General features: G+C 42.5%; 1 protein-coding gene across 1 annotated transcript in view; it reads left to right on the plus strand.

The window, feature by feature from the left end:
* The window catches only part of NECAB1 (N-terminal EF-hand calcium binding protein 1), a 298,151-nt gene extending 273,369 nt beyond the window's left edge, over window positions 1-24,782 (plus strand). Inside the window, exons 9-12 of the mRNA XM_030189726.1 lie at window positions 9,881-9,996; window positions 14,127-14,204; window positions 22,831-22,922; window positions 24,176-24,782. Of these exons, the coding sequence (XP_030045586.1) occupies window positions 9,881-9,996; window positions 14,127-14,204; window positions 22,831-22,922; window positions 24,176-24,204 (315 nt within the window). The 3' untranslated portion in view covers window positions 24,205-24,782. The remainder of the gene's footprint in view (window positions 1-9,880; window positions 9,997-14,126; window positions 14,205-22,830; window positions 22,923-24,175) is intronic.
* Window positions 24,783-25,220: the final 438 nt, after the last annotated feature.

A 25,220-nucleotide genomic window follows, 5' to 3' on the forward strand; every position in this document is an offset into this window, starting at 1 on the left:
CCAGGCGATAGTGCCAATTTGACGCACGTTGGACGTGCATAGGTGCCTACGTGCCTTTGTAAAAGGGCCCCTCAGTGTTTCCCCCAATATTGATAGTGTAGCCAAATGATTGTAGCATCTGTACTTAATTGGGAGCATTTAGACTTGTATATCTGTACCACTTAGGAAACCTCTCTGTCAGCACTATGTTCTGAAATACCATTTACACATCTAAGTGCCAACACTTCCAGTTCCAATTCAATTGATGCAACTTCCAACAAGTCATTTCTAAGATGAACAGCAATAATAACTTTGTATAAAGTATCATTTATTTGCTATGCTTAAGCAGTTGTCCCGGAGCCTGAGATAGGTCCAACATAATTTTCACCCAAAAACATTCTTTTGTGGTGGGAGGGGGATAGTGACCACTGGGGGAGTAAGGGGAGGTGATCCCCAAGTCCCTACAGTGGTCTCTGGTAATTTGGGGGCACATCTTGTGCGGAGCGGAGGAGTAGCCTAGTGGTTAGTGCAGCAGACGTTGATCCTGGGGAAGTGGGTTCAATTCCCACTACAGCTATTTGCTATAAAAACAGGTGTAGCTCAAAATTTCTTTGTTTTGTTCCATTATTGCTGAAAGACGTCCATGTTTTAGGAACGCCCAGTCCCGCCTTGAACACACCCCTGGCACACCCCCTTGAGATTTGGACATCCTTCTGACAGACTTCAGAGAAAGACATCCAAAAAGAGGTTTTGATAACACTGATTTGGACGTTTCTGTGAGATAAACGTCCAAATGCTGACATGTCACTTTTTGGACGTCTATCTCTTTTGAAAATGAGCCTGATAGGGGTGTGGGTGGGTGCATAGTGGACAAAATTCTATAAATAGCAACGAAAAATCAGCGCTGAAGAAAGTGCTAAATATAATTCTTTAAAGGCACTCAAAGTTAGGTGCCATTTATAGAATAGTGCTAAATGCCAAGAACCATATCTACATTTATGTGCAACTAATTACACCAACGAAACCTTGATGTACATCCATTTGCCTAGGGGGCCCTTTTACTAAGGCATGCCTAAAAGTGGCCTGCACCTGAAAAAAAGGCATTTTTTGTGCCAGAAAATGGACATGCAGCAAAATTAAAACCATTGTGCGTCCATTTTCAGGCTGAGGCCTTACCGCCACCCATTGACTTAGCGGTAAATTCTCACACGCTAACCGGGTGGTAAGCGGCCAATGCACATAAACTGCCAATTACCACCATGTAAGTGCCACACGGTAAAAAAGCGTATTTTGGGTACATGTCAAAAATGGAATTACTGCCCGGGGCACGTGGTAGCCGGGCGGTAGTGCCAATTTGATGCATATTGAACGCACGTAGGCGCCTATGTGCCTTTGTAAAAGGTCCCTTAAATTAGGTGCCGATACCCCTTATTCTATAACAATGCGCCTAAATTGCAGGAATGGCTCTGATTCGCTCATGACCTTCGTATGGCCATGCCCCTTTGTTTAATCCATATGTAAGATCCAGGCACATAAATTTACGTGCATAGATTTTAATTAATGCCAATTAGCACCAATAATTGATTGTTAGGGCCCAATTATCATTGCTAATTAGCTTATTATTCAATTAAATTGCATGCACAAACTGGGTGCATGCCCAAACTTGTGCATGCAATTTAAAGTTTCATTTATGGAATTCAGAGGATTATGTGTAGGTGATATGTATGCATGGGTCTATATGGTGTGTGTGGTAGGGTGAAGATGTAGGAAATAGGGCTGTCTAGGAATCTCTTTTGTAAAAGGGGCCCATAGGGAGTTGGGATGGATAGGTTGGTATGTAACCAAGTTTCCGAGTTTATTAGGGGTTTACTACCCACCCATCATGGATTTCATCTAGGCAGGTTATAGACTAAAATAAAATAGAGGAGAAGGGGGCAATGAGTTCCAAGTCTTAACTATTTGTTGAGTGAAAAAGTATTTCCTTCTATTCATTTTAAAAGTAATACCATGTTACATCCTTGAGTGTCCCCTACTCTTTGTACTTTCTGAAAGAGTAAAAAATCAATATATGTTTACCCATTCTACACCATTCAGGAGCCCTTTGACAAAGGCGCACTGAAAAATGGCATATGGTAATGTAGACGCATGTTTTGGGCACGGGCAGAATTATTTTCCAGCGCACCTGTAAAAATGCATTTTTTCCGAAAATGGAAATGCAGCAAATGAAAATTGCCATGCGTCCATTTTGGGTCTGAGACCTTACTGCCAGTCATTGACCTAGTAGTAAAGTCTCATGCGGTAACCGGGAGGTATTGACCTACGTGCGTCAGATGGCAGTTGGTGCGCATTGGAAAATAATTTTTTGGACGCGGGCCAAAAATGAAATTACCGCAAGAGCCACCCGGTAGCTGGGTGGTAACTCCATTTTGGCAGGCATTGAGCACACGTAGACACTTACACAGCTTGGTAAAAGGGCCCTTCAGTATTTTGTAGACCTCTATCATGTCCCCCCTCAGCCATCTAAGCTGAAGAGTCCTAACCTCTTAAACCTTTCCACATATGAGAGGTGTTCTATCCCCTTAACTTCTTTGACCTTTTTCTAATTCTGCTATATCTTTTTTATGATACAGAAACCAAAATTGCACACAATACTCAAGATGTGGTTGCATCATGGAGTGATACAGAAGCATTATATTATTCTGTGTCTTATTTTCTATCCCTTTCCTAATAATTCTTAGTATTCTGTTTGCTTTTTTGGCTGCTGCCACAGACTGGGCAGAAAATTGTCCACAATGATACCTAGATCTTTTTCTTGGGTACTGACTCCTAGGGTGGAACCTAGCAACAAATAACTATGATTTGGATTATTCTTCCCAATGTGCATCACTTTGCACTTGTCCACATTAAATCTCATCTGCCATTTGGATCCCTAATCTTCCAACTTCCTAAGGCCTTCCTACAATTTTTCACAATCCACATGTTTTAACAAATTAGAGTACTTATGTGTTGTCTGCAACTTTAATCACCTTACTTGTCAGTCCCATTTCTAGATCATTAATAAATATGCTAAGTAGCACCAGTCCCAATACAGATCCCTGGCACACTCCACTATTCATTCTGCTTCATTGAGAAAATTGGCCATTTAACCCTACTCTCTGTTTTCTATCCATCAACCAGTTCCTAATCCACAATAGAACATTGCCTCCTATCCCATGGGTTTTTAATTTTCTCAGGAGTCTCTCATGAGGGACTTTGTCAAACGTTTTCTGAAAATCTAAATACACTATCAGGCTCATTTTCAAAAGAGATGGACGTCCAAAAAGTGACATAAATCGGCACTTGGATGTCCATCTCTCAGAGACGTCCAAATCGGTATAATCGAAACCCGATTTTGGACTTCTCTAACTGAAGTTCGTCACAAGGACATCCAAGGGGGCGTATCGGAGGTGTGGTGAAGGCGGGACTTGGGAATTCCTAAGACTTGGACGTCTTTGACCCATAATCAAAAAAAGTAGAGACGTCCATGACTACAACTTGGACGTTTTCACCCGGACCTGTTTTTATTACGAATAAGGCAAAAAAAGGTGCCCGGAATGACCAGATGACCACTGGAGGGAATTGGGGATGACCTCCCATTACTCCCCCAGTGGTCACTAACCCCCTCCCACCCTCAAAAAACATTACTAAAAATATTACGTGCCAGCCTCTATGCCAGCCTCAGATGTCATATTCAGGTCTATGACAGCACATGCAGGTCCCTGGAGCAGTTTTAGTGGGTGCAGTACACTTCAGACAGGTGAACCCAGGCCCATATCCCCCCACCTGTTACATTTGTGGAGGAAACAGCGAGCCCTCCAAAACCCACCAGAAACCCACTGTACCCACATCTAGGCGCCCCCCTTCACCCATAAGGGCTATGGTAGTGGTGTACAGTTGGGGGTAGTGGGTTTTGTGGGGGATTTGGGGGGCTCAGCACACAAGGTGAGGGAACTATGTACCTTGGAGCATTTTATGAAGTCCACTACAGTGCCCCCTAGGGCGCCCAATTGCTGTCCTGGCATGTCAGGGGGACCAGTGCACTACAAATGCTTCTCCTCCCACGTCCAAATGGTTTGCATTTGGACGTTTTTAACTTGGACGTCTTTGGTTTTGAAAATTGCCGAAAGCCATAGATGTCCAAATCCAAGGACGTCCTTGGTATTTTCGAAACGAAAGATGGGCGTCCATCTTTTTTCAAAAATGATCTTTTCCCCACCTCTGGATTTGGACATTTTACAAAGACGTCCAAATCCCAACTTAGACGTTTCTTTCGAAAATGCCCCTCTATATCAATCGGCTCACTTTTATCCATGTTTATTCATGCATTCATTCAAAGAAATTAAGCAAATGGGTGAGGCTAGACTTCCTTTGCCTGAATCCATGTTGACTCTGTGCCATTAAACCATGTTTGTCTATGTGTTCAGTAATTTTATTCCTTATAATAGTTTCCACTATTTTGCCCGGCACTGGCGTCAGGTTTACCAGTCTGTAATTTCCCAGATCACCCCTGGATCCCTTTTTAAAAATAGGCGTTACATTGGCCACCCTCCAATCTTAAGGTACTGTGGATGATTTTAATGACAAGTTACAGATCACTAACAGCAGATCTGCAATTTCACACTTGAGTTCTTTCAGAACCCTGGAGTGTATACCATCTGCTTGGAATAGCAAAGAGGCACCGAGTGTCTAGCAGCAACAGAAGAAAAAACAGAAAACAGACACTGGAAGTCCAAACAATTTCTTTATTTGTTTAGACTTCCAGTGTATTCTATCTGCTCCAGGTGATTTACTACTCTTCTTAATTTGTCAGTTTGGCTCAGTTAATCTTCCAGGTTCACTGATCTTTCTTTCAGTTTATCTGCATTGTCATCTTTGAAAACCATATATGGTACAGGTAGATTTTACATCTTCTGCAGTAAACACTGAGACAAATAATTCATTCAGCCTCTTTGCTATGGCCCTGTCCTCCCTGAGTGCTCCTTTTACTCCTCGATGATCTAATGGTCCCATGGACTCCTTCACAGGCTTTCTGCTTCTGATATACAGTAGGACTCTGATTATCCAAACTATCCTTTGCAGCGGGTGGTCAGGATAATCATAAATCCGGATAATTGGACATTCTTTTTTGAAAAGAAAATATACTTTGAGAGTTGCATGTTGAGCATTATTTTTTGTTTTCAATTATAAATGGGGAAAAATGTCAAGCTATTTATGATGTTATAACATTTTTTACTGTATATCAGGCATAATGTAATAACTATGATACAGAGATAAGTACATAAGTATTGCCACACTGGGACAGGACAAAGATCCATCAAGCCCAGACCTTTTTTAAACCCCGCTAAGCTAACTGCCTTTAACACACTCTCAGGCTCATTTTCAAAGCACTTAGCCTCCCAAAGTTCCATAGAAACCTATGGAACTTAGCCTCCCAAAGTGCTTTGAAAATATGCCTCTCTGTGTCAGACTTGTGAGTTCTTGTACCAAGTAGAGCACGTCTGAGCCCGGTACTCAGACCAGGTTCTGCTTGGCGGCCAGACAACCCTGGGTTCCACCTGCGCTGACCGCCGTTCCCCAGAGGTTGAGCCCTTAGGTGAGGGTGGCCTGCAGGACTTATGAGATGGAGCTGGAAGGTGGGTGGTGAGCGTATCGGCCAGGTGGGCAGCAAGTCAAGAGAGTAATCCAGGTACAGGCAAAATCAGTAGGCAGGCAGCAGGCAAGAGAGTAATCCAAGCATAGGTAAAATCAATAGGCAGGCAACTGGTCAAGAGAGTAATCCGGGTACAGGCAAAGTCAGTAGGCAGGCAGCAGGCAAGAGAGTAATCCAGGCACAGGTAAAGTCAATAGGCAGGCAGCAAGTAAGAGGGTAATCCAGGTATAGGCAAAGTCAGCAACGAGGGACAAAGTAGAGAAGAAGCAAACTACTGAGCAAGTAACACCTACCAAAGTAGAAGCCGAAACATAGAGTCCAGGAAGAGCTCAGCTGATAAAGTGCTGGCTTCTGACATCAGCATGGACCAACAGGGAGAAGGAGCACAGCCACAGGACAAGAGCAGGGGAAGGAGGAACCGGAAGACCAATAGGAGAGAAGCAAGAGAAGCGAGGCAGAGAGAGAGAGCAGAGCCAGGTGCATGGAAGCAAAGCAATCAAGGAGCCTGCAGCCAGAAAATAACTACACACACATGGCTTAGGGCTGTGCCAGCCAAGTGTGCATGTTGACGGGACCCCGCACAGCCCGAGGACGCCGCTTGTGTTGAGGTAGGGGACATGACACTTTGACAATGAATTCCAGAGTTTAATTACATATTGAGTGAATAAATTTTTCTCAGATTCATATTAAATTTACTACTTTGTAGCTTCATCGCATGTCCCCTAGTCCTAGTATTTTTGGAAGAGTAAACAAATGATTCACGTATACCCGTTCCACTCCACTCATTATTTTATAGACCTCTATCATACTCCCCTCAGCCGTCTTTTCTGCAAGCTGAAGAGCCCTAGCCACTTCAGCCTTTCCTCATAGGGAAGTGGTCTCATCCCCTTTATCATTTTCGTCACCCTTCTCTGTACCTTTTCTAAATCCACTCTATCTTTTTTGAGATGCGGTGACCAGAATTGAACACAATATTCGAGGTACGGTCACACCATGGACCAATACAAGGGCATTATAACATCTTCACTTTTGTTTTCAATTTTTTCCTAATAATACCTAACATTCTATTTGCTTTCTTAGCCACCACCACACACTGAGCAAAGGGTTTCAACGTGTCATCAAGAACGATTATGATTAAAAAATGAAAAAGATAAGGAACAGAAGAAATCTGGATAATTGCAGTTCAGTTAATCGGCGTTCCACTGTACCTGAAAAAGTTATCACTATGAGTTTTTACCTCCTAGACAAGTTTTTCTTTGTATTCTCTTGTGGCCTTTTTATCAGTGCTTTGCATCTAACTTGCAAAAGGTTAGTGAAGCCTTCCATCAGATGTCATTGGACACTGAAATCAGTAGTGAGTGCCCCATGGAATGACAGGATTGAATACATAAAACTCAGGTTATTGAAGTCCCTGAAGCCCTTCAAGGATGCTGTGGAGGAACTGAAGTCCAGAAGAGCCACCCTGGGTACTTTCATGGTGATAATGGTATATCCTAGAAGTGAAATTAGAGTGTTTCCAGCAGCACCCCCTTATCCAGGTTCATTTTCCCATAAAACTCTCTGAACTAATCTTTCTTCCTGTTGCTGTTTTGCCACATACTCAGAGGATTTGGGATCTTCATGCTTGTTCCTCTCCCAGTGTCTTGGGGCCTCAGTGCCAATGTTGGTGCAGCTCTACCTATCTCTCAGTGTAATGGGGTCTCCATGCAAATGTTGTAGTTGATTTACGTCTATTCCCATGTGTTGTGCCACTTTGCCCCTCTTTTGGTGCCTGGAGTCTTACATGCCACTCTTGAAGACTTGGAGAGCTGTTGCCTCTGTGGCAGATGCGTGCCAGTGAGATTATAAATTGATATAAAACCTCAATGACTTTAAAGGGAGCCAAAGGTTCCCAAATAATTCAGAATCCAAAAATGAACTGAATGGGTGATTTGACTAAACTGGAAATTTTTGTCATGCACATCCCTAAATTCGCCAAATGCAGTCAGGCAATTATCTGGCTCTATTCACTGTTTTCTCACACTAGTAACTTTGGGATTATCAATTATGATCGCAGCAAGGTCCCTACCTTTTTTTTAAAGTCATCTATACTTTACCACCAATCATATTGCTCTCTTGGATATAGGATAATTTTGCATATTTTTCCTGCAGTTTATCCAGATTATCATACCAAAACTTCCACTGATTTCGCTCTATATACAAAGGTGCTCATTTTCAAAGCACATGAAAATAAGCATCTGTTTAATAAGCAGTGTTAAGTGTGCGCTAGTGTATTTAGTGCACGCTAAACATTAGCATGCGCTAAAGACCACCAATAGGAATATATGGGTGACTCTAGCATTTAGCACTTCTTAGTAAACAGGGCCCGCAGACTTACAAAGTTACATGGAGGTGTATTTTCAAAACCTATGGAACTTTGTAAGTCAAAGGGCCCTGTTTACTAAGGTGCGCCAGCATTTTTAGCGCATGATAAAAATTAGCACGGGCTAACACTAGAGACGCTCATATGTTCCTAGCACGGCTTAATAAACAGGGCTCTAAGGGCTTCTTTTACAAAGCCGCGCTAGCAATTCCCATGCAGCAAATGAGAGAAAGCCCCTAGGAATTGAATGGTCTTCCTCTCATTTGCCGCACAGAGAATCAGTAGCACGGCTTTGTGAAAGAGGCCCTAAGTGCTTTGAAAATGAGCCCCATAGTAAGCTATGGAACTTTAAGTCTAAGGGCCCTGTTTACTAAGGTGCACTAACATTTTTAGTGTGCACTAAAAATTAGCATGCGTTAATACTAGAGACATCCGTAGAAATACAGTGCGGCTTAGTAAACAGGGCCCTAAGTGCTTTGAAAATGCACACTAATATAATTCAGTAATACTATATGATATTTTTACCAGATTAGTGCCAACAGCATTGCTATGGCACAATAACTTTTTCTTGGGAGATAAAAAATATACTGTACAGTGGCGTAGCAAGGGCAGTGGGGGAAGTCCGCCCCAGGTGCACGCTGCTGTGGGGGTGTCAGCTCCGCTGGTTCCCTGCTCCCTCTGCCCCGGAACAGGTTACTTCCTGTTCCAGGGCAGAGGGAGCAGGGAACCAGCGGAACCGACACCCCCCCAGTGGCGTGCACTCGGGGGGGGGGGGCTTGGGTGATGCACCGAGGGGGGGTTGATGCACCGAGGGGGGGTTTGATATGCCGAGGGCGGGTTGATGCACCGAGGGGGGGGGACTTGGGTGATGCACCAAGGAGGGGGTTGATGCACCAAGGGGGGTGTCATGCTATACTCGGGGGGGGGGTGCACAGCAGTGGCATAGCTACAGGTGGGCCTGGGTGGGCCACAGCCCACCCAATTTGGAGTCAGGCCCACCCAAAATTGTGGCACTCTTGCTGCGGGTGGTGGGAATCCCCAAAGCCTGAAGATTTCCTCCTTCTCAGGCAGCCAATGCTCTTCCAAACGGCAGCTGGCACCACACACTCTGCACATGCTCAGTTTTCACCAGGCGGAGGCACTGAGCATGTACGGACTACTGCCAGCGGCGTCAGCTCAAGTGCATCTGCTGTGTGGAAGAGCACTGGCTGCTTGAGAAGGAGGAAATCTTCAGCTGGTGCAGTTTGGGGATCACCACCAGCTCAGGTATTTAATATTTTGTGTTTGAGGGTAGGGGAAGAGGCAAAATTCAGAGAGCAGAGTGGAGGGGGGCCCAGGAGGGACTGAATTCTGTGCCCATCCATTTTGGGTTCAGGCCCACCCAAATTTGGCTGTCTCGCTACGCCCCTGGTGCACAGCGGTGAACCGCCCCGGTGGCAGCTGCCCTCGCTACGCCACTGATACTGTATCTCAACCAGGCAGAATTGCAACATGTCAAGGAAAATTCTACCTTGTCAGGAAAAGCATATAAGCAGTTACAATCAGTACTGGAATAAGTATGTGGAAAGTAAGCACAGGGACAAGAAAACTAATTTGAGCCCTTTATATTATGCCAAAATTGTATATAAATTAGAAGACCTTTTCCTGTTAAAGGCCTGATTCATGAAAATCATTTCCCATAGAGACAAAACATAAAAAATGTTTTAATTGATCAAGGCTCATTCGTGCAGAAGGCCACAGCATCTTGAATTAAGTTTCATTGGAGGTTGGTTATTTATATATGTATGTATGTATATATGTGTTGGTTAAATGTTCATTGGCATTGACTAAAGTTAAATTGTCTTGACCAGCAACACATAATGATTGTTCAGCGTCAGCTGTCAGTGCTGGAGGAAGAAATGGATGAATTTCGGCTTGCTCTGAAACAATACGTGGAATCTGTCTCATCTCAGACTGAATGTTTACAGTATGTACCATCTACAATTTACTGCTATCTAAAACTGCCTCACTCATTTTCAATTGTTTATTTCTCAAAACGTTATTTGGCAAGCACTGCAGTGTACTATAGGAATGCTAAAGAGAAGACAGGTGAAAGTACAGAGTAAAATAGGTAGAAAAGTAAAACAATATTTTAGATAATTTCAGGAAACTTTTTAGAAAAAAAATTTGAAAGAAAATGTCAATGTAAACTTCCATTTTTGCTAACATGTCATTTTAAATATTGACAAATATAGAACCAATCCCTCAAAAATGATCAAAGCTCTAATCCTGGAAAAGTGATTAAGAGGGACAAGTTTTGTAGGAGTAGAGGAGATTTCAGTATAGGCTGCACCTGCAGCAGAACTTTTAGGGGTCCTTTTACTAAGCTGTGCTGAAAAAATGGGCTGTGATAGTGTAGGCACGTGTTTTGGGCACGCTTAGATCCATTTTCCATCTGACAGAGATCCCTGTTTTGGAAACTCCTTCTTCAGGGACGTAGGGTGTTAATCTTTGAACACTGCAAAACAGCCGTCACTTGGGGCCCTGTTTACTAAGCCACGCTGTAGGCGCAAACCTTTTAGGAGAGCATGCTAATGCTAGAGACACCCATAGGAATATAACGCGTGTCTCTATCATTAGCACGTGCTAATTTTTAGCGCACACTAAAAGTTAGCACGCTTACAGCGCAGCTTAGTAAACAGGGCCCTTGGTCTTCTGCATTTCTACCAAGTGAAGGCTAGCAAAAGAGTTTTTGTGCTGTGACCTGGTCTGAAGCCAAATTGAGTTGGGAGAAGACAGGAATGGTCATCTAAATATTTCGAGAATTGTTTGCTGACATAGGATTCTATTAGTTTGGTGAAGATTGGTATGCTCACTGTGGGGCAGTAGCAGGCAGGTATTGTTGAATCAAGGCCAGCTACCTTTAGGATAGGTGTTAGAGGTTGTTTCATGTGGCGTTGGGGAGGACGTTAATCCCTTGACTAAATTCAATAGTGTCTTAGTGTTCAGGGCAGATTAGAGCAGTGAAGTCGTCTGGCCTCGGCAATTTTGTTCTTTTACAGTTTGAACTGGGTCTTCCAGGCTTGTTTGTCAGTAGGATTCTTGCTTTTTTTCCATGTTTTTTCCAGCCGCCTACATATAGATTTTAGTGTACACAGCTTGGGGGATAACCACAGGACAGATTTCCTTTTTATGATGTTTCGCATTTTTAACAGGGCTATCTTATTTAGCGTTGAGGTGGGAAGTATGTCCCATTGGAGTTTCATCTTGGAGGGTTCCAACAATTTGTTCTTATTGTGAGACATTTTGAGCCAGAAGGCTTCTTCATTGATTTTGCCTCAGGAGTAAATCCATTGGGGGGGGGGGGGGGTATTTTGGTGGGATGGTCTGGTTAAACATATATGAATTACTGCTTCCAGTAAGTAGTGATTCGACATGGCACACATTCCAAACAGGATCTTTCATTTAGTGTTGAGGAAATGCTCCCAGGAAGTCTAGTGTATGGCCTTTTCATGTGTGGGCCCTGTGTTCGAAAAGGATAGTACCCAGGATGATATGAAAGCCTTGAAATTTGCTACATCGGGGTCCTTATCATTATCCATATGCAAGTTTAAATTGACTAGAATGACACAGGGAGAAATTGACAGAAGGTTTGGGAGATAATCGCCAATAGTATAGGTTAAGCTTTGGGCCAGGAACTGGGTGGTCAATATATGGAAAGTAGACCTATAGAGTTAGAGTAGATTGTTTTGTACTGGAGAGTGCATAGCTTTATTTTGATCTCCGGAGAGACTATAGATTTAGTCAGGGCAAGGTGATAAATGCTTTTGTATATTATAGCCAGTCCTCCACCTGGTTTTTCCAGATGAGAGGAGTTTTATTCCGGTGGGAAAAGATGCAGAATAAGGGGACTATTTCTTTTAACCAGGTTTTGACAAGGAACATAAACTCCAGGTTTTGGGAGGTAATTAGATAATTTATTATTTGCAGTTTATTTCCCACTGATCTAGCGTTGATGTAGTTAAAGGACACTGGAGTGTTGTTGACAATGAGGGGATCAGGGAGGTTTCTCTTCATCAGTTTTAAGTAGCTTGATCTTTTGTGAGAAGAGTGTGCTTGTCTTGGTTTGTTTTCCAGGTATCTTGTAGCCTGAAACCGGTGTATCACGGCGTAGTCAGTAGGGCACTTATTTTGTGGAAGGCTCTCTCTCCTGTATTTGTGACTCTGTGGAGTTGTCTGCAGAATAGGCATGTTCTAGATTAGTAGGTCACTATCGGAGGTGATGACTGTGTTGGCAAGGCCCAGGAGGACTAGCCACAGTAGTCAAACCTGCCACATTTTTCCAGTTTCTAGGTGGGAGCAGATTGGATGGCATCAGGGGTCCCTCGGTAAGTTTCAGTCTGGCTTACTGGAAGGTCCCAGCGTGCTGCAGGATCTCCTTCCTGTTTTGTATGAGCCTTTCTGCACCTTCAGGTTATGAGGACTGTATTTTCTTTATTATGGGGTGTCAGCGGTGCAGCTGCAGTGTGGATCTAGATCTGGTTGATGGTCCATTCACTGAAATCAAGTGCTGCACCCAGAGGTCTGGTCGGTGGTCCTTTCACTGAGTTGTTGTTTGTTTTGTTTGCTACATTTGTACCCCACGCTTTCCCACTCATGGCAGGCTCAATGCGGCTTACATATTGTATACAGGTACTTATTTGTACCTGGGGCAATGGAGGGTTAAGTGACTTGCCCAGAGTCACAAGGACCTGCCTGTGCCTGAAGTGGGAATCGAACTCAGTTCCTCAGTTCCCCAGGACCAAAGTCTACCACCCTAACCATTAGGCCACTCCTCCACTAGTAACCTGTTCCGGGGCAGAGGGAGCACAGAACGAGCAGAGCAGACAGGCGCACGGCACCCTCCCCCCCAGCGGCGTGCACCCGGGGCGGACCGCCCTCACTGCCCCTGCCCCCCCTTGGTACGCCACTGTATGGTGTACAGCGCTGCGTATGCCTTGTAGCGCTATAGAAGTGATAAGTAGTAGTAGTAGTAGTAGGTCTAACACATGCTAAAAGGGCACTACCGTGGGATGCGCTGAAGTATTCCACAGTAGGGTTCTGCTTAGTGCGCGCACGGGAGGTGTGCCCATAGGCAGAGAGTAGGCGTGCTTGCGCTGATTGGGTAGCATTGCACATTACTACATGCTACCCAATTATCATGGGAGCCCTTACTGCCTCCTAAATAGGTGGCAGTAAGGGCTCCCGCAGTAATGGCCACACGCTAATGGGGAAAGTAGCACGTGGCCATTACAAAAAAAATATGGCAAGATGGCTATTTTACCCCTGCGCTAAAAGTGGTTGCAGTGTATGGAAAACCCAAGCTCTGACACCAGTGCAGTCCACTTTTTTGCAAGGCTTAGTAAAAGGACCCCTAAGTGACAGTTCTCAGCCACAGGTCACATAACAGAGCTCCTTCCAGAATACTAATCATGGTCTCTAAATACAGACACTTGGTAAACAATTATAAGTGGGCATCTGCATTTAAGCGCTCCAAGGAGCCTACTCTATAGGCCCTGGGTTTCATTATAGAATACCAGCATAGCTCAATCTTGGGATGCTTAACATTTAGGCGTCCACAATTTCACCAGCCCTAGAGCTGGTGGAAGTGCAGGCACCTATATGCGGCAGGAACATGCATAAAACTTATTCTGTAAATTATGTGTGTAAGTGGGTGCCCTGCCTATGACCTGCCAAAGCTCTGCCCCTGTATATACCCCCTTGCAAATATGTGCTATGTAAGTTAAGCATGTATTTGCAGACTAGCACTTATGTGGGTATGTGCACACATATGTAAGTTATTAGTATTCTAAACATTTATGCACACAATGGACACATAAATGCTAGTACCTAGTCTATAGAATTGTCCTTTAGACATCACCATTGAGCAAGCACTGGAACTCCCTCCTTCTCCCCATCCCCCTCTTGAGGCTGCCTCTGCTCTTCTCTATTCCCCATCCGCAGAAGATCCAGAACCAAACTCAGGTTTTTCTCTGTGACAGTGCACAGCACTACTTCTGAACCACTAGCTCAGCCAGGACTCTGTGTTTTAACATAACTTTTTTTTATGTACCACAGTGTTGCTGTGCAGAAGCTTTCAAATGAATCCCGCTTCATAGTGTATGAGTTCTGGGAGAACAGCAGCGTTTGGAAAAAGTAAGTGTTTCAGCAATAATTGTATTTTAGCTTTCTTCTTTTGAAAGACTGCAGAAAGCAATTTGTATTAAATGAGGAGGATATTTTAAGGTACATCTGAAAGCACATCTGTTTCGACTAGCCTTTGGTGTATGATTTTGGCATTGGTGGATTCCTTCACCTTGGGAGTCTGTGGATTGCCGCATGCAGCTATTTTTTCTGTATCTATTGCTCCATTTTCTTCTCTCTACTTATCTTTTTACTATCATGTTGATATAGAGTTCTTTTCTATTTCTATATTTTATGTATTGTGGACAATCAAATAAAGACAACCTTGAATTTTAAAGCATCAATTTTATTCAGTTCATTGCATTTCTCGTATTTAAACAGGATTACAAAGAATGTATTAGCAGAACAATTATCAATGTTTAAATCAACAAAGTAAGAATTTTAACATATTGGGAGCAATTTTCAAAGGTATTCTCCACAAGGGTTTACTCAAATTGAAGGACACTTCAAAAACTGTCTTCCCCTCTCTATACAGTGGTGGAAATAAGTATTTGATCCCTTGCTGATTTTGTAAGTTTGCCCACTGACAAAGACATGAGCAGCCCATAATTGAAGGGTAGGTTATTGGTAACAGTGAGAGATAGCACATCACAAATTAAATCCGGAAAATCACATTGTGGAAAGTATATGAATTTATTTGCATTCTGCAGAGGGAAATAAGTATTTAATCCCTCTGGCAAACAAGACCTAATACTTGGTGGCAAAACCCTTGTTGGCAAGCACAGCGGTCAGACGTCTTCTGTAGTTGATGATGAGGTTTGCACACATGTCAGGAGGAATTTTGGTCCACTCCTCTTTGCAGATCATCTCTAAATCATTAAGAGTTCTGGGCTGTCGCTTGGCAACTCGCAGCTTCAGCTCCCTCCATAAGTTTTCAATGGGATTAAGGTCTGGTGACTGGCTAGGCCACTCCATGACCCTAATGTGCTTCTTCCTGAGCCACTCCTTTGTTGCCTTGGCTGTATGTTTTGGGTCATTGTCGTGCTGGAAGACCCAGCCACGACCCATTTTTAAGGCCCTGGCGGAGGGAAGGAGGTTGTCACTCAGAATTGTACGGTACATGGCCCCATCCATTCTCCCATTGATGCGGTGAAGTAGTCCTGTGCCCTTAGCAGAGAAACACCCCCAAAACATAACATTTCCACCTCCATGCTTGACAGTGGGGACGGTGTTCTTTGGGTCATAGGCAGCATTTCTCTTCCTCCAAACACGGCGAGTTGAGTTCATGCCAAAGAGCTCAATTTTTGTCTCATCTGACCACAGCACCTTCTCCCAATCACTCTCGGCATCATCCAGGTGTTCACTGGCAAACTTCAGACGGGCCGTCACATGTGCCTTCCGGAGCAGGGGGACCTTGCGGGCACTGCAGGATTGCAATCCGTTATGTCGTAATGTGTTACCAATGGTTTTCGTGGTGACAGTGGTCCCAGCTGCCTTGAGATCATTGACAAGTTCCCCCCTTGTAGTTGTAGGCTGATTTCTAACCTTCCTCATGATCAAGGATACCCCACGAGGTGAGATTTTGCGTGGAGCCCCAGATCTTTGTCGATTGACAGTCATTTTGTACTTCTTCCATTTTCTTACTATGGCACCAACAGTTGTCTCCTTCTCGCCCAGCGTCTTACTGATGGTTTTGTAGCCCATTCCAGCCTTGTGCAGGTGTATGATCTTGTCCCTGACATCCTTAGACAGCTCCTTGCTCTTGGCCATTTTGTAGAGGTTAGAGTCTGACTGATTCACTGAGTCTGTGGACAGGTGTCTTTCATACAGGTGACCATTGCCGACAGCTGTCTGTCACGAGTTGATTTGGAGCATCTACCTGGTCTGTAGGGGCCAGATCTCTTACTGGTTGGTGGGGGATCAAATACTTATTTCCCTCTGCAGAATGCAAATAAATTCATATACTTTCCACAATGTGATTTTCCGGATTTAATTTGTGATGTGCTATCTCTCACTGTTACCAATAACCTACCCTTCAATTATGGGCTGCTCATGTCTTTGTCAGTGGGCAAACTTACAAAATCAGCAAGGGATCAAATACTTATTTCCACCACTGTATATCTGTAGTAGTTTTCTCCATGGGGGAAGAGAGGTGGAACTAGAGCCAGCAAACATAACGATAGAGACAGAGAAAAAAGTAGGCAATTGAACATGATTGGTTGATGAAGTTATTCAGTGAAATACATGGATGTATATTGTTGGAGTTTCAATAAAAACCTTTTAAACACAAAGATCATATGGCCTATCCATTCTTGTCTCAAACTCTCTTGAATTCAGATGCTGTTTTCATCTCCACCACTAGACCATTCCACTAATTCACCACCCTTTCAGTGAAGAAGTATTTCCTCAGGTTACTTCTGAGTCTATCCCCTTTATCCTTTGCCCTCTCGTTCTAGAGCTTCCTTTCAATTGAAAGAGACGTGCCTCCTTTGCATTTAATCATCTCTATCATATCTCCTCTCTCCCACCTTTCTTCCAAAGTATACATATTGAGATCTTTAAGTCTGACCCCATACGCTTTATGACAAGGACCACTGACCATTTTAGTAGCTGCCCTCTGGACAGACTCCATCCTTTTTTTTTCTTTTTGAAGGTGTGGTCTCCAGAATTGTACACAATATTCTAAATGAGGTATGACCAGAGTCATATACAGGGGCATCATCACTTCCTTTTTCCTATCGGCCATTCCTTTCCCTAATCACCCAAGCATCCTTCTAGCTTTTGATGTCACCTTTCCTAGCTGTTCAACCACCTTAAGATCATCACATATGATCACACCCAAGACCCACTCCTCTTTCATGCACAAAAGTTCTTGACCTCCTAAACTGTTCCGTTCCCTCACAGGGATTTGAAATTTATGCTGCATACTTTGTTCAGTAAGATTCTAGAGGCTAGTTAGATCCCAAGAAGCTTTACACTTCTTATGCATTTTACTTATAAATGCAGTATATAACCAAATATCGTTATTTAAATACAAAACATTTGGAATAAAAATACTTTGTTAAACCATTTTTCATATGCATGTTTAATAACTAACATTTTATTATCTATGAGCCCAGTGTAATCAACTATGCTAATCTCAGCAACACAGAATTTGTGTGCTAAAATTATTCCAGTGCAGCAAGGATCACAGTGGTGGAAGTGAATCACAACTGGAATTAAAAAGCATGCCAATGAGCTGCACATGAAATTATCTCTGATGCAGCAAATTTCACTCAGTGGGGCTGTTTTTGGCACGCTCTGTGGCTCTTTTTTCCGCAGTGGGTAAAAATGCCTGAAAATAGCAATGGCCAAGCGGTAAGATTGCTCTTACCATATGGCCAAGCGAGGGAGAATACTTACTGCCACTCATTGAGGTGGCAGTAAGGGCTCTTGCGCTAACTCGGTGGTAAATGGGTAGAGCGGTGCTGCCAGATTACTGCCAGATTAGTGCAGCACTATAAAATAACTAGCTATTTTCCCTAGTGTGGCAAATGGCATGCACTGGGGCTGGAACTACCATTGGTACCCATGTTTGGCCAGTAGCAGTGACAAAGCGAAGACAAAGGAGGAGCAAACCTCATGTAACCGTGAGCGATGAAACAAAAAAGTGAGGTGAATCCAGGGAGGATATCAAGAAGTCTATTATAAATCAAGCTGAAAAACGACCTGACACGGCCGTGTTTCAGCATAAAAGCCTGCTTCAGGAGTCTGGTAAATCTCTAGTGTTGTGGCCAGTGTGTTTTTTTCTAGTGAAAAAGGTGCCAGTACTCAAATGCCAGGCCACCCTTCAAGTGTGGGGTGATCACTGAGGGACTCATCCCACATTAGCCAGGCCCCCTGCAACTAGTCACAGAATCTATGACAATGCAGAATTGGTGTGTAGGGCCTGTGCTCTTTCATTAAAACTTGGGGACTATGGGTCCATTTTAGCAGACAATGGAAAAGGTGCCGGTACTCAGTACCCCCAAGTAACCCCTCAAAAAAAGCCCCGGTTGTGGCTAAACATCTAACAAAAGAGAAATGCAAATATCAGTCCATTGAATCATTAATGATGCGAAAAGGCCAAACTACAATAACCGTCCGACTGACAAGGTTCATGATGCAAAAGGTGCAACTTTTGCATCACAAACCTTTGCCGGTCGGACTGAATATTTGCATTTCTCTTTTGTTAGATGTTTAGTCACAACACTAGAGATTTACTGGACCCCTGAAGTAGGCTTTTATGCCCAAACAATGCCATGTCAGGTTGTTTTTCAGCTTGATTTATAATAAAGACTCTTTGATATCCTCACTGGATTCACCTCACCTTTTTGTTTCATTGGCCGGTAGTAGTTCCAGATTAGCATGCGGTAAGCTCGCATTGGAGTTAATGCCGCTTTGTAAAAGGGCCCTAAGTTTCTTTACTTCAATGGATATCAACATGTTTAAAAAGTCAACATAGCAACACAGTAACATAGGGGGTCTTTTAGCAAACTGCGGTAAAAAGCAGCCTTAGTATGCCCATACATAGGTCATTCCCATACGCTAAGAACATTTTTCCCACAGAGGTAAAATGTCCGATTTTCCCATATCCCTTATTAATGGCCACGCGATAATTTTCCCATTAGTGTATAAGTCCCTACCACCTCCCATTATGTAGGAATCATCACCCAGAAAAAGGATCTAGGTGTCATTGGTGATGATATATTGAAACCCTCTGCTTACTGTGCAACAGCATCTAAGAAAGCAAATAGAATGTTAGGAATTATTAGGAAAGGAATGGAAAACTAAAATGATGTTATAATACCTTTGTTTCACTCCATGATGCAACTGCACCTTGAATACCGTATGCAATTCTAGTCACCACAATTCAAAAAAGATGTAGCAGAATTAGAAAGGGTACAGATAAGGGTGATGAAAATGATAAAGGGATGGGACAACTTCCCTATGAGGAAAGGCTAAAGTGGCTAGGGCTCTTCTGCTTGGAAAAGAGATGGCTGAACCTAGATTTTACCATACTTTAGTAAAAGAGCCCTTTAATGGCTGCGTTCATAATTCCCATTTCCAGATCATTTATTAACATGTTATAAAGCACTGGTCCCAGTACAAATCCTTGTGGCTCGCCACTATTCACATTCCTCCATTGAAAGAACTGGCCATTTAACCTTACTCTCTGTTTTCTATCTTTTAACTAGCTCCCATCCCACAACAGATTATTGCCTCCTATCCCATGACTTTTTAATTTTCTCATGAGTTTCTCATGAGGAACTTTGTTCAAAAGCATTCTGAAAATCTAGATACATTATCCACCTTTATCCACATGTTTATTCATGCCTTTAAAGATTGAAGTACATCGGTAAGGCAAGATTTCCCTTAGCTGAAATCGTGTAGACTCTGTCCCATTAAACCATGTTCGTCTATGTGTTCAGTAATTTTGTTCTTTATAATAGCTTATACAATTTTACCCAGCATTGATGTCAGGCTTATTAGTCTGTAATCTCCCGGATCACCGCATGAACCCTTTTAAAAAATTGGCATTACATTGGCTACCCTCCAATCCTCACGTACCAATGGTGAGTTTAATGATAGGTTACAGATCACTAATAGTAGATCAGCAATTTCATTTTTTAGTTCTTTCAGTACCCAGGGGTGCATTCATCCAGGTGATTTATTTCTCCGTATCACCTTTAAATACACAGGTAAATTTCTTGCATCCTCCTCAGTAAAGACCGAAGCAAAGAATTCATTTAGAGGTCCTTTTACAAAGCTGTGGCCTACGCTAGCATCAGCACATATTTTTGATGCACACTGAGGCCCCCTTTCACGGCAGTGGGTAAAAGGCAGGGTTTTTTTTTAATGGACATGTGGCAAGTGAAGCACTTTTCGCGCGCCCATTGAGGTGGCGGTAAGGGCTCCCACGCTACACCAGCGGTAACCAGGTAGTGATTACTGTGGGGGGTGGAAACTACCGCCGGGCTGCTGCAGTAGACGGCAGTACTTCCCTTTTAGCGAGCAGTAAGCCCGCATTGGACTTTCCACTGCTTTGTAAAAGGGCCCTCAGTCTCTCTGCTATGGCCTTGCCCTCCCTGAGTGCCCCTTTTACACCTTGATGATCAAGAGTCCCATTGACTCCCTCACAGACTTTCTGTTTCTAATATACAAATTCTCTTTTAGCCTTCCTTACCAATGCTTTGCATCTAGCTTGTCAGTGCTTCCTGTTTTCTTCATTCAGATCTTTTCGCCATTTTTTGAAAGATGTTCTCTTGACTCTAATAGCCAATTTCACCTTACCATTAAACCATGCTGGCTGTCATTTCCTCATCTTTCCACCTTTTTTAATACTTGGAATACATCTGGCCTGGGTTTCCAAGATGGTATTTTTAAAAGAACGCCCATGCTTGCTTTAAACTCCAACTTTGCGGCTGCTCCTTTTAGCTTGCTTTTTTTTTAACCACTTTCTTCATTTTATCATAGTTGCCCTTTACAAAGTTAAATACTGTTACAGTGGATTTTCATACCTTTGATATTCATCTGGCAGCGACCAGCCTTTTTTAAAATACTGTTGCCAGCTGAATTAACCCCCCGTATTCAGTGCCGATGATTGAGACACAGAACCTGTACAGACCATAGCTTATGAAGTTGGTATGGGCCAACTGAGGCTTTGTCCTCCTAGTGCACTTCTCATGTTTCTGGTGTGAGGCCTTTTGTTATTTTATGTTTGATTGTGAACTCCACCACTATTTTTTGAATATATAATTCAAGCCTGTCACTGTACCAGAGAACTGGAGAGTTAACTAATATAACACCAGTTTAAAAAAAAAATGTTTGGGGTGATCCATCTAACTATAGATAGGTGAGGCTGATATCAGTGCCTGGTAAAATGGTGGATGTTATTGTTAAGAATAAACTGGTCAGTGTTCAAAAGCCCTTATGTGGTCCTCATTGGGTGCTGACTACACAAGTGGAGGAGTGGCCTAGTGGTTAGGGTGGTGGACTTTGGTCCTGAGGCAGAGTTCGATTCCCACCTCAGGCACAGGCAGCACCTTGTGACTCTGGGCAAGTCACTTAACCCTCCATTGCCCCATGTAAGCCACATTGAGCCTGCCATGAGTGGGAAAGCGTGGGGTACAAATGTAAAAAATAAAAAAAAATGCTGTGTTCTAAAAATCTCCCACTAGCAAATGGATGCATTTTGTCTGTATACAGTAAATCAATACAAGAGATTGTAAGTTCACCTGCGCTAACTTCAACAATGGCAGCATATGGTGAAGTACTAACTGCAATGTGCATTCCACATCCATTCATAACCTGCGCATTTCTCAGCTCTTAATAGGCTATGCAGTTAGCATGTGAATTAACATATGCTGTCATGCCAGCATGATATTGCTTACCACACTTGTGAATTAACAGCACACTAATTCACATGCTAACTGCTCAGCGAACTATAATAAAAGGGGACCTAAGTTATAAAAATAAGTAGTATGGGGGGGGGGGGGGGGGGGTCACAGGATTAAGCTCCATAAGTAAATGTAGAGCAAATCAAGGAAAGAGGATGGGATTTGATATAACGCCTTTCTGTGATTACATCAAAGCAGTTTACATATTATATACAGGCATTTATTTGTACCTGTGGCAGTGGAGGGTCATATAACCTGTCCAGATTCACAAGGAGCTGCAGTGGAAATCGAACCCAGTTCCACTGAATCTCAGGCCAATGCACTAACCATTAGTCTACAATGTGTCGTGTGCGATACCTACTGTATCTTATTTACAATCCAGTGGAGTCTACAGCATTCACTATGGAAAACTGTAGAAGAATATGCCAAAAGCTGTGACTACACAATGACTTCACTTGATTCTGGATTTGGTGAATTTGTCACATTTCTTGGGCTTATCTCAAATAAAATGAGTCTGTGTTCATTTAACTACATACACAGAGCTCTAATTTTATAACTAGAATTTCTTTGGTTTGTTGATGTTGACAGCTGGGGCTGCCATTTAGGTAATGGACTGGTGTACCTCTTTGTTTCTAAGAAATGTTAAATTTGAGCACGGTGTTTTATATATTTAAACAAGTGGGAAAAGCATGCAGAGCATGGCTCATGGAATTCTTTCTAACACCTCTGCATATAAATGTTTGTTTGCTTGTGTGTGTGTGTGTGTACATATGTGGTGGTATGTGTGTTATATGTTTTCTGTGTGTCTGTGATCAGGAGAAGACAAAGAAAGGAGAAGACAGTTTGAAAGGTGCAATTCTATAATCACTATGCTGGAAAGACAAGTTAGTAACTACAACTGTAGAGCAGCACCCAACCTCTTGTCCTGTGAGCTGTGCATGTACCAATTAATACTATAGCACCGACTTGGAAGCATATAGCACAATCATGACGTTATTAGACTAAGCCAGTTGTAAATGTATTTATTAAAAAGCACAAATCTATACATATTGACGTTTCCCATTTGTAAAGGATTGGATTTGATTGAAAACATTAAAAAAAATACTAAAGTATTATCACTAAAGAGAGCAATTTAATATACTCTGTACCCTAAAATAGGGAAAAACTGTATATAAACAAAATTCTTATATTGTAACTGTATTTTGTTAATATATATGCAGCCACCTTCAGACTAATTACAGCAAGACATTCCAACGGAGCAATGTGGATTTCCTGGAAACCCCAGAAATCATGACAACAATGCTAGTACCTGGTATGCCAAATTTTATAACTTAATTCTTTCTCTTTTCAATTCCAATTTTATTACTAATCTTTTTTCTCAGAAAAGATTATAGGCAATGTTTAGTATTTCTTGTAAATCGAAGCGATATTCTCTGAACAGGCTATAATGGCAAATCTAGAATTGAAATGTGTGTAGTTAAGTGCATGCATATGTGCAGAGAGAAAGTGTCACACAAGTGCACTATGTGCTATTTTATAAGAGCTTGCATGCTATACTGTGTAACTTGCAAGGGGACATGCACATAGGCAGACCATGGGAGGGGCATGGGCAGGGCTGACATTTACCCATGCAGCTTACAGAATACTATAAATTATGCATGTTACATGCCACACTTAGACATGCCCATTTATACATGCTATTGACCTGGGGCCTGATATTCAGACCGTGGGAGTTAGATTAAGTAACTCCCGCAGCCAGCGCTGAGCCTAGATATCCAATGCTGGGCCATTTCCGGCAACTGGCATTGAATAACTGTTCAAACTTAAGCGCCCAAACCGATATTCAGCTCTGGCCGGTTAAGTTTGAACTGGCCAGATAGGCCTGGTATGCACGTAGACAAATATGGCCGCCAAACTTGTGCTGAAAATCAGTGTATAGACAGTTATATTGCATGATATAACCAGCTATCTGTGTGAAATTTCAGCTGACCATGACCCGCTGAAAATTCGCGGATAGCCGGTAATAGGGCTTTTAACCGGCCAGGTGCTGATTCTGGCTGGTTAAATGCTTTTAAATGGGCATGCCTACATTTAGTTGTGCCAATGTACATTTACACTAGTATTCTATAATGGCATCCAAGTGCCCAAAATAGGAGCAGGATGTCCACTTATAGAATTGCCACAGATTTCCTTAGAAGCTTTCTTGTAGATAGAATGGAATGGGCATGAAATCAGATGAGAAAAGACATACCAAGCACATAAGAAAAAAAAACAGATTATTTATTTTTGTCTCATAATACACTAGACCCAACTTTGGGACTGAGAAAAATTTCTGGTACAAAATTATTCCTTGACTTCATCAAATAAAACAAGTCATATCCTAGTTTTATGAAAGGCCTTCACATGTATCAAATAGGCTTTTTACACATGGAAAAACTTCACAAAAATACCCCCTCCAACAGAAATAGAAAGGTGTCCAAAATGAATAAGATTGATCTTGAGTAGTAAATTGCTTATAGTTTTCGTTACTGTGTTTAATAATTATATGTTCTTACTCTTTTTCAGCTTCATGGTGGGTCCTGAACAACAACTAACAGCTTTAATGCACAATCCCACAATTCTATTTAACAAAAAAGATAACTTTGTAACTCTGCAACTACTAAATCTAACTTGATATGTCAATCTTTGCTCTTTAAAACAAGACCATGCTATGTAATTATCTACTGAATGTTTTCTTAAATATGAGAAGCTTGCGCAAACCAAATTGAAAGCATCTTATTAAGCTATGTGATCATTTTCCTTGTAAATAATCTATTTTCTAATATGTTCTTTGGCTTGAACAATACTTTAGTAAGTCAAACTGTTAAATTAATGTGTCTGATAAGTTGCTGTTAACGGTGTACTTCCATGTGAAACAAAGAACCTGGCTGACCATAGCAGTTAAATAATATAGCTAACTCTGTAATACCATCCTATTTCTTTATTATACACTCAACCAGGATAAATTAGATCAGGCAAAATACCTAGAAAGTAATTTTCAAAATGCCTGCACATCAGCAATATCCGTGCAAATTTTGCACACATTTTCAGAGTGAAAATAAGCATGTACTTCCATGTTGAAAATTACCAGAGGAAAAGCACCCAGATGCGTATCTTCACCTCCTTTTTGTAAAAGTACATTGACGGGCCCTTTTACAAAGGTGCATAGGTGCCTACGCTTGTCCAATGCACATCAAATTGGCACTACCGCTTGGCTACCGTGTGCCCCGGGCAGTAATTCCATTTTTGGCGCATGCCCAAAACACGCGGTAGAAAATATTTTCCATTTTCTACGGCCCTTATCCGATGGTAATCGGCAGTTGGCGTGCGCTGCACACTTACTGCCCGGTTAGCGTGTGAGACCTTACCACTAAGTCAGTGGGGGTGGCATTAAGATCTCAGGCTGAAAATGGACACGCACTGGTTTTCATTTTGCTGCACGTCCGTTTTCTGGCACATTAAAAAAAAAATCCCTTTTCCAGGCATGCTCAGGAAATGGACCAGCATGCATCCAAAACACAGGCCTACACCAGCGCAGGCCACTTTTGGATGCACCTTAGTAAAAGGGCCC

This window comes from Microcaecilia unicolor, chromosome 1 (genome assembly GCF_901765095.1).
Source record: "Microcaecilia unicolor chromosome 1, aMicUni1.1, whole genome shotgun sequence".
Lineage (NCBI taxonomy): Eukaryota > Metazoa > Chordata > Amphibia > Gymnophiona > Siphonopidae > Microcaecilia > Microcaecilia unicolor.